General features: G+C 43.1%; 1 protein-coding gene across 1 annotated transcript in view; it reads right to left on the minus strand.

Annotated features, from left to right (window-relative positions):
• MYO1B (myosin IB) overlaps window positions 1-15,154 on the minus strand; it is a 105,698-nt gene extending 90,544 nt beyond the window's left edge. Inside the window, 1 exon segment of the mRNA XM_033169011.1 lies at window positions 15,010-15,154. Within this exon segment, the coding sequence (XP_033024902.1) occupies window positions 15,010-15,144 (135 nt within the window). The 5' untranslated portion in view covers window positions 15,145-15,154.
• Window positions 15,155-15,461: the final 307 nt, after the last annotated feature.

Genomic DNA, 15,461 nt, shown 5'->3' on the forward strand with positions numbered 1-15,461 from the left:
CCCATGGACCAGAGCACGCCAGGCACCCCTATCCTCCACTGCCTCCCTCAGTTTGGCCAAACTCATGTTAGTAGCTTCGAGAACACTGTCCAACCATCTCATCCTCTGCCGTCCCCTTCACCTTGTGCCCTCCATCTTTCCCAACATCAGGTTCTTTTCTAGGGAGTCTTCTCTTCTCATGAGGTGGCCAAAGTACTGGAGCCTCAACTTCGGGATCTGTCCTTCTAGTGAGCACTCAGGGCTGATTTCTTTAAGAATGGATAGGTTTGATCTTCTTGCAGTCCATGTTACACAAGTTCTAACATGTGTTAGCCACCACTAAAACCATTGCAAAGCCATGGATCTGTTCATTACTTGAGCCGCTGAGATCCAAAACAAACACAAGCCGGTAGGTAGCCAGATCCAGTTCCCACTCATCCCGTCACTGTGCGACATAATACAATAATGAACTGGGCCCACAAGGGCTTGTGAGGCACTGACCCAAAGAAGCGAAAAGAGATTATCCTGAAATAGAATGTTATTCTGCTCTGGAGGCAATAAGTACCAGTGGACACTCTTGGTTGCTCTCCCTCTAAAGGCACCTTGAACTGGCAAGAGGTGAAAAAACAGAAACAGGAAATTAGCAAGAAGTTGTATTACAGTAGCTACTCTACCCCAAAGGTAAAATCAAAAGTGGCCTTTTTGGAGGTTTGCAGTATGACTACTACAAGGATCTTCCTTGTGAGAGCACACAAAGTGTTCCCCCAAAATAGCACAGCATATACATGCACGTTCAGTAAAAACTCTGGAACAGAGTCCCTTAGCAACCAATGGCAGAGTTTCTAGAAATTCTGCCTCTCCTATTCATTAATACCAAGCGTCACTAAGGACTAGTTCTTTCTTACCAGATGCTCTCATCTCAGAAAAGTTCACACATTCTAAAATATGGAAGAGTGCCCTGGATCATGCTCAAACAATTTCTCCAACGTAAGCCCATTAAAACCTCTAATAGAAAATGCCACTCACTTTAGCACACACAGGGCAATTGTTGACCCTGGACTCAATGGTCTCATCAGGCCATGCTTATTACTTCAGTTGTGAAGAACGCAGTGGACGTTTTTCTCCACCCTTCCACCACTGCATGCTTTACAACTGCCACTACCATCCAGATATGTTGAAGCAAAACATGCACCCAAAGTGGTGTCCATGCACATTCTCATATTTTGTGTCTAGATTTTCACTTTTTGAAATATGGTGACCCTACATAAATCAGGGGTGGACCTTGGTTATATTGCAACCTGTGCAAAGGCCAAAATTTGACACACACAAACACACACACCCCCAACCCTTGAACCACCTTCGCAAAGCTGGGTAAGGGAGGCCGCTGGTCTTTGAGTAGGAGGTGTGAGACTCTGGCAAGATCCTAGAGCCCTCTGTCTTCTTTCACCAAGCTGGATGGCTGCTAACAGATTGAGGTTGAATCCTGACAAGACATAAGTACTGTTTTTTGGGGACAGGAGGCAGGCAGGTGTGGAGGACTCCCTGGTCCTGAATGGGGTAAGTGTGCCCCTAGAGGAGCTGGTGTGCAGCCTGTGAGTCATTTTGGACTCACAGCAGTCCATGGAGGCGCAGGTCAATTCTGTCTCCAGGGCAGAGCCTCTGTCTACCAGCTCCATCTGGTACGTAGGCTGAGACCCTACCTGCCCGTGGACTGTCTCGCCAGAGTGATGCATGCTCTAGTTATCTCCTGTTTGGACTACTGCAATGCGCTCTATGTGGGGCTACCTTTGAAGGTGACCTGGAAACTACAACTAATACAGAATGCAGCAGCTAGACTGGTGACTGGCAGCAGCCGCCGAGACCATATAACACCGTTCCTGAAAGACCCAAATTGGCTCCCAGTACGTTTCTGAGCACAATTCAAAGTGTTGGTGCTGAACTTTAAAGCCCTAAATGGCCTCGGCCCAGTATACCTGGAGGAGCATCTCCACCCCCATCGTTCTACCCAGACACTGAGGTCCAGCTCCGAGGGCCTTCTGGCGGTTCCCTCACTGTGAAGTTACAGGGAACCAGGCAGAGGGCCTTCTCAGTAGTGGCGCCCGCCCTGTGGAATGCCCTCCCATCAGATGTCAAGGAAATAAACAAGTATCTGACTTTTAGAAGACATCTGAAGGCAGCCCTGTTTAGGGAAGTTTGTGATGTTTGATGTTTTATTCTGTTTTTAATCTGTTGGGAGCCACCCAGAGTGGTTGGGGAAACCCAGCTGGATGGGTGGGGTATAAATAATAAATTATTGTTATTGTTATTGTTATTAGGGAAGAAGGCAGGAGGACTCTATGACCCTGTCAGAGCCCTCACACCTCCTTCCCAAAGCCCAGCACTTACTAGGCTTTGGGAAGGAGGCAGGAAGGCGCCCTATTGGCCTCTGCACAGTGTACGGAGGAACCAGCCGTGCTGCCCTAAATCCCCCTCTGCTTAAATCTTAGCACCATTATGACTACAGAAATAAAGCAGAACTTGCTTCTGCTGTCCTGGTGTTAAAACCAGGAAATAAGAACCATTTTGTGGTAGAAAACGATAATAAAACAGTAAAATAAAAGTAATAAAATGAAGATCTACAACCATGTACCTCGGGTTACAGACGCTTCAGGTTATAGACTCCGCTAACCCAGAAATAGTACCTTGGGTTAAGAACTTTGTTTCAGGATGAGGAGAGAAATCGTGCTCTGGCGGCGTGGCAGCAGCAGGAGGCCCCATAAGCTAAAGTGGTACCTCAGGTTAAGAACAGTTTCAGGTTAAGAACGGACCTCCAGATCGAATTAAGTTCTTAACCCGAGGTACCACTACATGCCTGGCAGGCCACCACCAATTATACAATGATTTCAAGGCATATTGGAAGAAAGCATATTGTGGAGACCAGCAGCAGCCCAGCTTGCTGGTGCTGGGCCGGGTGCAGACCTGAGGCCTGTTTGTCGCTGTCTCCACCTCCTGCTGCTCTCTAGGTAGTCATTAGGGGACCCCTGGGCTGCAGACCCCTAGATTTTGGCCTAGCTTCACCACAGACTATTCATTATCATGACTATCATTATCCTAAGATAAGATAGCTCCAAACCTCATGAAGAAGGCAAGACTGCTGAAGCCCAGCAGAGGCAACACAAGACACTAACCAGATTCGCCTGGAAACAGATTGGCAAGCCCACTTGAACCAATATTTGAAACCAGGGTGCAAGAGAGGAAATCTGATTAGCGGTGACGCAAATGTCATGCTGCCACGGCATGCATTAAAATGACATTTGCCTAGCACTGTGGTTATTGCCAACAGTCAAAGCAGCAGCACTTTTATTGCATCCAATAAAAAGGCTTTTTGATGTGTGTGCTGGCTTTTATGTATGTGCCAGAACCTGGACATAAGCTTGCAAAGAATTTGAAACACTAGTATTAAACCAAAGAGATGGGGAAATAAAACAAACAACAAACAACAACAACAACTTGTTATTTATTTACTCTGGGTGGCTTCCAATAAAATATTAAAATACAGTAGTCTATTAAACATTAAAAGCTTCCCTAAACAGGGCTGCCTTCAATTGTCTTCTAAAAGTCAGATACTGTAGCTGTTTATTTCCTTGACATCTGGTGGGAGGGTGTTCCACAGGGCGGGCGTCACTACCGAGAAGGCCCTCTGCCTGGTTCCCTGTAACTTGGCTTCTCGCAGCGAGGGAACTGCCAGAAGGCCCTTGGCGCTGGACCTCAGTGTCCAGGCAGAACGATGGGGGGTGGCACTGGACCTCATAATATAATATAAGCCCATATAAACTTTGCTGATTAGGCCACAGTTGGCTTCAGTCTAAATTAAAGGAGTCCCACATTCACCCAACAATCTCAGGCAGAACAAGTCCCGAAATGTTCCAACGCCACATGAAATAATTGAAGGGGAGTCCAACGTTCAGTAGGCTCCTTTTCAAGAGCCAATTTCGTTCGATTTTCTAAGCACATCCTTCAGATCTATAATTTGGGGCTGCAACTGGACACCCAAGTCCTGCAAAGTGGCCCTGAGAAAATAATATGAACAAAAACGTAACTAATTTCAGAACCCGGTTCTGGAAGTATTTAGGATCATTTCCTTCCTTTGCTCGAAGAGGACATAGTCTTTATAAAGTCTTCACTGTCCCACGACGTCCCTTTCCAGTGTACTCTAATATACATGTGTGCCCTGGTACCTATGTTTAGAGGCTAAATGACCTGCTCAGCAGAGCTTGTAAGCCTTGCTAGGGGGAAAAAAAGATTTTAAAAAATGCTATTGCTTCCCCACCCTGGAATATTTGTAACCTGGTTATGTAATTAACCCTCCCAAAAAAGTCACTGAAATGACAAACCTTCCATTTATACTTCTTGCTTTGAACTACAACGGATTTAACCATAGCTTCTAACCCACACCTAGCTATCACCTCAGGGGCAAATTATACATTATATGCAAATGTGGGTAACAAAGCCCTGACTTGAAAAAAAATTATAAACAGTCTCAGGACGCTGCAATTTGTAGCAGAGAGGCAGCTGGGCTCCAGGATCTGAGAAGGATCAGCTAGAGGCATTTTGAAGGGGGAACTCTCTTCATGGGTTCAGTGTTCAAAATTCCCCAGGCGCCAGGCACATTTTGCTATCGGTGCAGGTCCAGTTGTGCATATGTGGAGATTTCTGGGCAGCCAGGTTGGCAACCACAGTTTAAAAACCTCTGACTTAGTCCATGGTTAATGCCATTTCCATCGTGTGTGTTTCTCCTTATTGCACCCTGGGACAAGTGAATTGTCGTAAGAGAGAAGAGAGCTACAGTCAAGCAAAGTAATTAAGATCATAGAATCGTGAAATTGTAGCGCTGGAAGGGGTTCCCAAGGGTCATCTAGTTCAACCCATTGGTGAAAAGACATTCCATTGTAGTGACTATAACCCAGGTTTAAGGGGCCTTTTGGTGCCTAGCTTATATGTCCGAGTTTCTAAAACTGTGTGTGTTAAATATACCCGAAGGAGCGTCTCCACCCCCATCGTTCAGCTCAGACACTGAGGTCCAAGCTCCGAGGGCCTTCTGGCAGTTCCCTCACTGTGAGAAGTGAGTTTATAGGGAACCAGGCAGATGGGCTTCTCGGTAGTGGCGCCCACTCTGTGGAACGCCTTCCCATCCAACTTTTAGAAGACATCTACAGGCAGCCCTGTTTAGGGAAGTTTTTGATGTTTGATGTTTTATTGTGTTTTTAATATTCTGTTGGGAGCCACCCAGAGTGGCTGGGGATATCCAGTCAGATGGGTGGGGCATAAATAAATTATTATTATTATTATTATTATTATTATTATTATTATTATTATTATTATTATTTACAGACAGGATTCCTCCACATGGTGACCAGGGCCTAGGCCTGGCATCATGTGTCAGTGCTAACCCCCATTTCCCTTAGTGTAGCAGCTCTATGCCTCCTAGACCAAAATATACATCAGGAGGCTTAGGTTGGTCAGAATTGAGTGTACATTTCCAGAGTTAACACTAAACACATTGCTTCTGGTAAAAAAAATAAAAATAAAAAATGAGCCACCATAGCTGCTAGAGGACCGTGAAAATTTGTGTCCTGGTTTTTTTTTTTAGAATCGTCTACCCATGTACTATCTAAAGCCAAAGAGGCACAGAGGGGTGAAGCAACAGCTGGGTCTGGAGTTGGAATGAGAAACCATTCTCAGTCAACTGCAAACTAAAGTTGCTCTGGAGTTATTCTTACACAACCTAATTGTGTTGGGAAATCCCTGGAAAAAGAAATATGTCATTTGTTGAACTGGCAACCAAAGAAGTCTGTCTAAAGTCTTGATACATCTTGAATTCAGGTTTTATGTGCAAATGGCTGGCTGTTTTGCCTGCCAATTTAAACTGCATGTTGTTGCTCCAGCCCATGTGTGTGATTGCCGGGACCCAGCAGGGTTAGAGGACAATGACAGATACGCCCCTCTATAGAGAGAATAAATTCACCTAACAAGCCTCCACAGACTGAGATAACAGCTGAGAGAGTATCTCATAGATTGCATTTCCCATTTGTCTATATACTGTACCAAATCCCGGCATTCCCAATACAGCTTCTAAAGATGGACATTCAATATGGTCAAAAGCTTTTCCGGCATCCATAAAAAGAAATGCTCCTGGATCTTTTGATTTGTTTTTATTACACTGTGTTACTCTTCTGTCTTTTACAAAGTCTGGTTGTTCTCTTTCAGTTATTCTATTTAAATGGTTAGCTAGTACTTTGGTCCATATCTTTACATCGTAATTGAACACCGACAAAGAACTATACAATGAGGTTTTAAGAGGTTTTCTTTAAGAACAACTACTATTTTGGCATTCTCTCAGGTTCTTGGCATGTTTTTAGACATTTTTATTGAATTAATCATAGAAGTTAAAGTATGTAAAAACTGCTCCATCAGGGATTTTTATTAAATAATAATAATTATGGTACAAGTCCATCCATTCCTGAAAGTCTTTTTAGAGCAGCTTTTACTTCCTCCGTTTCCTTACATCCTCTTCTTTTAGTTTAGACAATTTTAAAGAGTTTAAGAATTTATTAATCTCAGTCAATAAAGGACTCTCCATTTTATATTATGTTCTATAAAATTTCTCAAATTCCATAACAATCTGTTTTGGTGTTACAGCCCATTCTTCTTGGAGGAGGGGCATGTTTATAGGGCTATTTATTTATCTTTTCCTTCTTCAACATATGGGGCAGATGTTTATCAGCTTTGTTCGGTTTCTCAAATAACTTTTTGTTGGTTTGGTTTTTTAAAAATCTCAACGGTCTTGCCATCTTGTTTTCAAGCCAGGAATAATTGTTTACAGATTTCTGAAGCACAAGTTTCTAAATTTCCTCTCTCAAGTTCTCTTATTTGTTGTTCTAATAAATATATTCCTTGTTTCCTTTTCTTTCTTATATAAGCTGTCTTCTTTATCAGCTCTCCTTATATTACTACTTTACAGGTATCCCATATTGGAATCATAGAATTGTAGAGTTGCAAGGGACTACAAGGCTCATCTAGTCCACCCCCCTTGCAATGCAGGAATATTTTGCCTAACGTGGGGCTCGAACCCATGACCCTGAGATTAAGAGCATCATGTTTGACCCACTGAGCTATCCCACATTTTGGTTTTGCTTACTGCTTTCCTGTTGGCTCTTATGTGTTTTTGCAAAACGGCGTGGCATTTCTTCTCCAAATGAAAAGCAGTATAGAAATCCTTTTAATAATAACTGCTGCCATTTACAACAGCAGCAAGCACAGAAGTTAAGTCAGATACTGAAATTAAACTAAAATATCAAAAGGCCTTTTAATAAGTCTGGTATCACTAAGAGTTAAGGACATCAAGAGTATTTGCATCACTAAGGCAGTCCAATCAACCAACTAGTTGATTCGTAGCATCTGTTGCCCTCCAGATGCTATTGGACTCTATGGGAGGAATTCATTGTTGCACTAAGTGGGGTATGTGGGGACTGAATGAAGTCCACTTACATAGCAGGACTTTTTCCTTTCTCTTTCCCCTGTGCCTCCCTAAGCATGTTCTGGGGTTTTCCAAAGCCTCCAGAGCAGATCTAGGGCGCTCAAGGGGAGAAGAATGGTGGGAATCCTGTTGTGGACCTTATTCTGCGCATGCAACAACTTTGCTGAATCTTGCCCTATATTCCATGTTCCCCAGCCAGGATGTCCAATTGTCAGGAACGATGCAAGTTGCAGTGCAAGATCTGGGGAACCATCGATTCCCCACCCCTGACCTAGACACTATAGCTTACAGATCTGTTAATGGGCTGAAAATCAGACACGGCCATAGCACATTTCACTGCACCTTCTAAAAGAGAGCTGTTTTACACACCTATTCATCTCTCCCCGAGTTAGTTGAAGGCAGCATGCCAGTTCTTGGATCCAAGTCAAAGGCAGTAGATGGTGAGGTAGCGACTGAGAGGGTGGGGTGGAAGAGAAGAGATGTCACTCTTCCCTGCTCTTAAAGAACTCGCTGCACTGGATCAATAGACCTGAAAGAAAATTTACTTGGCCATTGAAGACTGACAAGGAGAGGCAGGAGGGGAAGTGCCCGACCCTCTTTTATTCCAGGAAATCATAAATACAAAAATGCATTAACTCTATTCCTCAGGCCAAAAAGGGAGAGAATGTAATTTTGCATTACATCATTATTGATTCTGTCGGGAGGATAAGATACTTTAATTAACCCAGGAATCATGGCCAATTGAACAGCCAAGCTGTTTTAAGGGCAGAATACAGAATCTAAACTTGCAAAGGTAGACAGGTATATATGATTTATGCAACCCAGCACTTACGGGATAGACAGCCTACCTTTCGAGTAAAGAAAATTAAGAACAATTTTGCCTGTGACTCATTCTACAGTTACCACTCAAGGTAGTTTACCTTGAGACTCACGGCTGCTCTCTGTTTCTAACTTGGTGCCAGTAACAACTATTCTCTTCCCTATGCGCTTCCTGCCCCCAGCACATGCTGAATCCCTGATGTGGACAGAACTGCTGGACCACTTCTTGATCTTCCCCAAGTTTTTTTTTTTTTAATACATCATGAAGACTCTAAATGAGAGCTGCTGGTTCAAAAATCTCAAGGGCTGTCACATGGAAGATGGAGCAAGATGTTTTCTCCTGTTCTGGAAGGAAGGACTTGAACCAATGACCAAGAAAGGATTTTCCAACAGGAAAAACTCTCTGACAGAAAGAGCTGTTTGAGAGTGGAACAGTCTCTGAGGGAGGTTGTGGACTCTCCTTCCTTGGAGGTTTCGAAGCAGGTTGGATGGTCATCTGTCATGGATGCCCTAGCCGAGTCCCCCGCTTTGCAGAGGATTGGACTAGATGGCCCTCGTGGATCCCTCCAACTCTACAATTTTACAGGAGATATTTTACTGCTGGAGGGGGTGACAAATTATCAAGGAACAATTTTTTTGAATTTTTTCCCGATTTTTTTTTTTAAAATGCCTGCTACGAAGGTCTTATCTTACTTTACTAGGGATTATATAGCTATATATGAAATTTCATGCATATCGGTTAATATCTTGACCCTCCTCCACCAAAATAGCTGTTCACTTGGCTGTTATGTCACGAAGGCTGAAATTTCAGTTCAGAGTACACTTACTGTTCCCAACCTTAACCCTGTGGAAAGCCATCTAACTAGACTTTAATTTCATTTTGAGATGTTTTTAGGAGGTAATTTAATTATTGTTTGATTTATTTATTTATTTATTTTTATTTATTTTATGTAATTATTGTTTGATTTTATACCAATGCTACATATCTGATGTTAGCCACCCTGAGCCCAACTTTGGCTGGGGAGGGCGGGATATAAATAAAAGGTTTTTTTATTACTTATTATTCCTTTGTAAGAAAATATGAAATAACGTAAAACCATTTTGCGGAGGGGGGGAATCAATGGGAGGGTTGACAAGAAATTTTCCGCACCGGGTACCACCTGACCTTCCCATGCCTTTGGGGGGGGGGTGACAAAAATTTTTTTGCCCCCGGGTACCAATTTACCTTGCTACGCCCCTGCCTTGGGGCACTTTCCAACTCTACTCTGTGTATGTGTGAAGATTTGGTGGGAAGGGTGTGCATTAAAAGTGAGGTATGGAGCAAATGAAATGCAGAAAAGACAGTCATCATTTTTCATTACCCAGTAATGTTGGTAGGTCACCTATGGCATAAAATGTGAGAAAAATTCTTTGTCTTGGTTCGACCCGCAATTATGATAGCCTTGAAACTCCTGGTGTATTTCAGCAGTCTCCCTTTGAAGTTTCTTCGCTTTAAAAGAGTACATTTTCGGCATCTCACATGGCAACCCCTTCCCCCTAAATTGCATTTTAAAGCCCTGGGGAGACTGAAAAGCAGTCTGATTGTGGGTGAGGGAGAGGGAAAGAAGAGTGGCTAGCATATACCTTTGAATATACACCTGATTTCTCTGTACCTTTTCTCTCTGCCTTATATTCACTAAAGAGTCGTGCCCCTTATCCACAGCCCCACATGCACAAAGCGTTTTAGAAAAGGGAAACCTTGCACCTTGAGGAAGGCAACAGTTTGTGTGTGTACTTGAATGCTTCCTCACTAGAACAGAACCACCACGGATCCTTCTGCGCATTTAACTATGTATCAGGTTCAAAATTCTTGCAAATCCAACAGCAGTCTTTGCCTTCCTTGATCCGTCACGCCAAGCAAAGTTTCAGATTTCAGGATGTGAGGCTTCAGGGCTGAGGTTTGCTTCACAATTAAGTAGAGCGCATTTAACAAGAGGTACAACATGCTCCAGAGGGCAGGGAAACGGGTTCAGTAAGGAGGGAAAGCAGTGAGAGCAGCAAAATTTACATGGCAATAGAACGATTGGGAGCACAAACGACATTCTTAGCATTACTTGGGAAATTAAAAAAAAGTAACAGACCAAGAACATGACCTGGTGCCTCAATGAAAAGGCTACCTTCTTTATACTGACAATGAGAGGCATATCTAAGAAGCAAGTGTTTACGTCCAATCTCATTGGTCCTACCAATTGTTTTAAGTGAAAATACCGTAATCAGATATATTGGCTGCCCCCATCATTTCTCTTTTTTGGCCAAGATATGACGACTGGGATTTTCATACTTGCTTGAAAGTCTTTTTAATCTGACCCTGGACCAAACAGCTCTGTTTTAAGTTAATAGGCATTACCACCTGGAAAGCAAATGTTTCTTAAATTGCAAACACTGCAACTAATTTCACCAAGGTAGCAGCTCATCATTTCCCCCTAGTACGTTTGACAACCACCTGGCTATCCAGAAAGGAGAGAGTCAAAAAGAAAGTGGAAACTAACAGGCAAAACCAGGCACCTCACCTCCATACCTGAAATTGTTCAAGGCAGTGGGTTTAACAGTCATATCCATCTAAAGGGCCATTTGGGAGGAAGGGTGGAGATATAAATAATAATAAATTTCACATGCTGCAAGTGTCAATCAATCTGGAGCTTCAGCCAATCCCAGTCCTCTGAGATGCATTTGCCACATTCAAATGCAGCATCTTTAGCTATGCACCTTGAAGGTGCACCAAAAAATAATAATGTGTGAAGTGGAACCAAAATGGTGTGAGGTGGCACTAAAGCTAAGTTCTACATCTGAACATCGATGGTGGCAATAGTAAACCAAAGTCTATAGCTTTTGTGAACTTTTAAAGGAAAAAAGCAATTGATCCCATTTTATCTCTAACAGACAAATGCAGGGCTATATTACTTAATGAACAGACACACACACACACACTTTGCTTTTCTTAAAACTTCGCAAACAATAATAAAAATAATAATAAAACCCTGATCTGTCTAGCTTTCAGCACAGATACTGAGAATCCCAAGACAAAAGCAGAAAAGTAACAGAAGTCTGGACCATTACACAGTGCTAGCTAGGTTTAAATATATATATATATATAAGTGAAGCAGGCTCTCACATGCCCTTGATATGTAGAGACAATCCCCATGAGGCTTTCTGTAGCCTGGAGCATGTGAAATCCTGTTTTTCTTTTTCTTTTCTTTAAACAACCTTGTTTATAAGCAGGTCCCTGTCAGCCCTTAAGAACGATACTGTAACAGCAAAATTAGCTAACAGTCCTAAATAAATCTCTTTTAAGCAATAATAATAATATTTATTATTTATATTTATTATATATATATTTATACCCCACCCATCTGGCTGGATTTCCCCAGCCACTCTGGGCGGCTTCCAACAAAAATCAAAATACATTAAAATATCACACATTAAAAGCTTCCCTAAAACAGAGGATGAGAGAGAAAGGAGATGGGGCAAGGTAGAACTGGCAGGTAAACAAGTGTAATTCTGCATCCAGGGCGGCTGTCCACCAGTTCCATCTGGTACACCGGCTGAGACCCTACCTGCCTGCGCACTGTCTTGCTAGATGGGTACATGCCCTGGTTATCTCCCGCTTAGACTACTGCAATGTGGTCTATGCGAGGCTACATTAGAAGGTGACTCAGAAACAACAGCTAATCCAGAATGCAGAAGCTAGACTGGTGACTGGGAACAGCCACCAGGACCATATAACACTGGTCCTGAAAGACATAGATTGCCTCTCAGTTTGTTTCACAGCACAATTCAAAGTGTTGGTGCTGACCTTGAAAGCCCTAAATACCCTGTATACCTGAGGGAGTGTCTCCACTCCCATTGTTCAGCCTGGACACAGATCCAGCACTGAGGGCCTTCTGGCAGTTCCCTCAATGCAAAATGTGAAGCTACAGGGAACCAGGCAGAGGGACTTCTCAGTAGTGGCACCCTCTTATCAGATGTCAAGCCGATGAGTAATTACATATCCTTTAGAAGACCTCTGAAGACAGCCCTGTAGAGGGAAGCTTTTTAATGTTTAATGTTTTGTTATGTTTTTATATATGTTGGAAGCCACCCAGAATGTCTGGGGAAACCCAGTCAGATGGGTGGGGTACAAATAATAAATTAATATTATTATAGTTTCATTTCTAAATCTGGTTAGCAATGCTTTCACATTTATTCCGAAATGGAAGCTGAGTGAGACAAGGGGAGTTCACCGGGGTGGGGTGGGGTGGGGAGCTCACATCCTTGTGGCCCTGCACCCAGCCTCTAAACTTTCATAGCTGTACACCTGCACAGATCACCGTTCTAAAGAGCGGGATCTAGCCCACGCCTCTCACTTTGGCAAAGCCTGTTGGCTGAGTCTAGGCAAGGGGCCGAGCAGTCGAAAAGCCGAAAGCAATTCTGAGTCACAGAATACTCTCCTTATCAAAAGGGAAGAATGCCCTTTGAAGGCAGACCAACACTGCGATCCTTTCTTCTTCTTTTTGAGGTCCTAAACAGTAGCAGTTTACACACACAAAAAGCGGGGGGGGGGGGGGGAATCTGCTCAGAGGAGGGAAATCTCATGTGCATAAATCAAGAGTCTTGTCAACAGACGAGTCCACCAAGCAAACTCCAGAATAAGTTCAAAAGGAAAGGAAAAGCAAGGTGTATTATTATACAATTCACTTTCAGGAATCAAGGGCACCTGTTGACTCCCAGGCAAGTTTCCCAATTACAAAATACATGCATTTGCTTTTAAAAGTGGCCTTGACCAAACTTTTTGTTACCTTTCCACCCCCAAGATAACCCTGCCTTGAAAGTTGCCTCTCCTCCTCCAACTCTACCACCCTGAGCCACTCCAGGGTTTCCTGCTGTCAAGCAACTCCACCCCTTCTCCTCTGTTGCCCCATATACCTTAAACTCCCTCCCAGCACCACTTCTCCCCCCCCCCACCAACCTGCTTAATAAAGTCTTAATGCAATGATGGTTTTATGTTGTTATGAAACATTCCAGAAGACCCAACAACAAAATTTAATTCCCAGCATTTATTTATTTTTTTATTTTTAATAAAACAGGCAAGGGAAAATACTGCAATTCATCACCTTAAAAAGACATCGCTTCAGGATTACCATGTTATCAGCTGAATGGGTTTATTTGTCCACTGTTATGCTCCAGTACTTTGGCCACTGTTAGGCTCCAGTACTTTGGCCACCTCATGAGAAGACTCCCTAGAAAAGACCCTGATGTTGGGAAAGATGGAGGGCACAAGGAGAAGGGGATGACAGAGGATGAGAAGGTTGGACAGTGTTCTCGAAGCTACTAACATGAGTTTGGCCAAACCGCGGGAGGCAGTGAAAGATAGGCATGCTGGCGTGCTCTGGTCTATGGGGTCACGAAGAGTCGGACACAACTGAACGACTGAACAACAACAACATGCATACAACAGTTCAAAACATTTATCAGTTAAAAAAAAATACTCTAGGCATTTTAAATACATGTAGAACACACGGTGGATAGCTGACATCCCAAACCTAAGATCTGGAGATGCTCCTAAAACATATATGACTGGGCTTGTGTGAAAAAATACCATTGTTTCATGTTCACCGAATGGGTATTTGCAGCCTTATGGTCAGCTCAGAGTTTCAACTATCAGGCAAGTGGCTAATTTTGGGTGACAAATTGTGCAACAGATTTCTTGACTAGTAAGGAAGAGCTGATGGGAGTCAAAACATGTTTGGTCTTTAGTTATTGTTTGTCACATGCATAGGCATCAATGAGAACCATACCATTGCATTCCATTAATGTTATTCACACCTTCATTGCATATCCTGATTTTCTGTGTGTTTATTTTTCTGTTTTGGTCACAACCAATTCTGTGTCTAAATGCAATTTTGAATCCCTGTACCTAAATGCATGGAACGATCCCATATTTCTTTCTATCTATCTATCTATCTATCTATCTATCATTCAATTTATACACCACACTTTATCTGAAGATCCCAGGGTAGTGTACAACATTAAAAGCATAATTTACATAGCATCATAATAAAAGACAATAAAAAATCACAGAAAAAAATCATAACAGTAAAGGGAAAGGGAAAGGCACCCCTGACCGTTAAGTCCAGTCACGAACGACTCTGGGGTTGTGGTGCTCATCTCGCTTTACTGGCCAAGGGAGCCGGCGTTCGTCCTCAGAAAGTTTTTCCAGGTCATGTGGCCAGCATGACCAAGCTGCTTCTGGCGAAACCAGAGCAGTGCACGGAAACGCCGTTTACCTTCCCGCAGGGGTGGTACCTATTTATCTACTCGCACTTTGATGTGCTTTTGAACTTCTAGGTTGGCAGGAGCTGGGACCACATTTAAAAGGCCATATAGATTAGTGGCTGAAGGCCTGGGTAAAGAGGAATGTTTTTTCCTGATGCTTAAAGACATATAATGATGGCACCAGGAAAGCCTCTCTGGAGAGAGCATTCCACAAACGGGGAGCCACCACAGAAAAGGTCCACTCTCATGTTGTCACGCTCCAAACTTCTTGGGGAGGGGACACACAGAGAAGGGCCTCAGACAATCTGGATCAGTTTGTAAGGAGGCAGTCCATAAGGTATTGAGGTCCTGAGTGAGGCTTTCTATACAAGCTCCAATATAGAGTTAGGTTACAGCATACTTACATATATCTCACTGTGATCAAAACGCTGTTTGAGATTATCGATAAAGGATTCCTCCGTGAGCGGCTCGAGAAGCACCATATCCCCAACCCCAATCATGTTGTCCAAAAGAGATGTCTTCACCTCCATCTTTGCCATTTTCTCTTTGCTGCGGGCAGAAACCAAAAGCAAGGAGATTAAACTTTAACATAAAACACAAGTACAAAGTACCTCAATTGACATTTCAAGCGCATAGCAACGCAGGAGGGGGGAAGGGGTATTTTGGAAAAATTGCTCACAGCAGGCAGCGTAATCAAAAGAAACTGAGCAGAAGCACTCGAGAGCATTGCCTTCAAGGTCAGAAAACAACTGTTTCCACTGTTTGCTTTTGCTATATCGCAACTATGAAAAAACCATTCAAGGAAGGTAGAAGGCTCCGAGAACTCAGATCTCCTTGCAGTATGGTTCTGTAACTT

The sequence above is a fragment of the Lacerta agilis genome, chromosome 1 (genome assembly GCF_009819535.1).
Source record: "Lacerta agilis isolate rLacAgi1 chromosome 1, rLacAgi1.pri, whole genome shotgun sequence".
Taxonomy (NCBI): Eukaryota; Metazoa; Chordata; class Lepidosauria; order Squamata; family Lacertidae; genus Lacerta; species Lacerta agilis.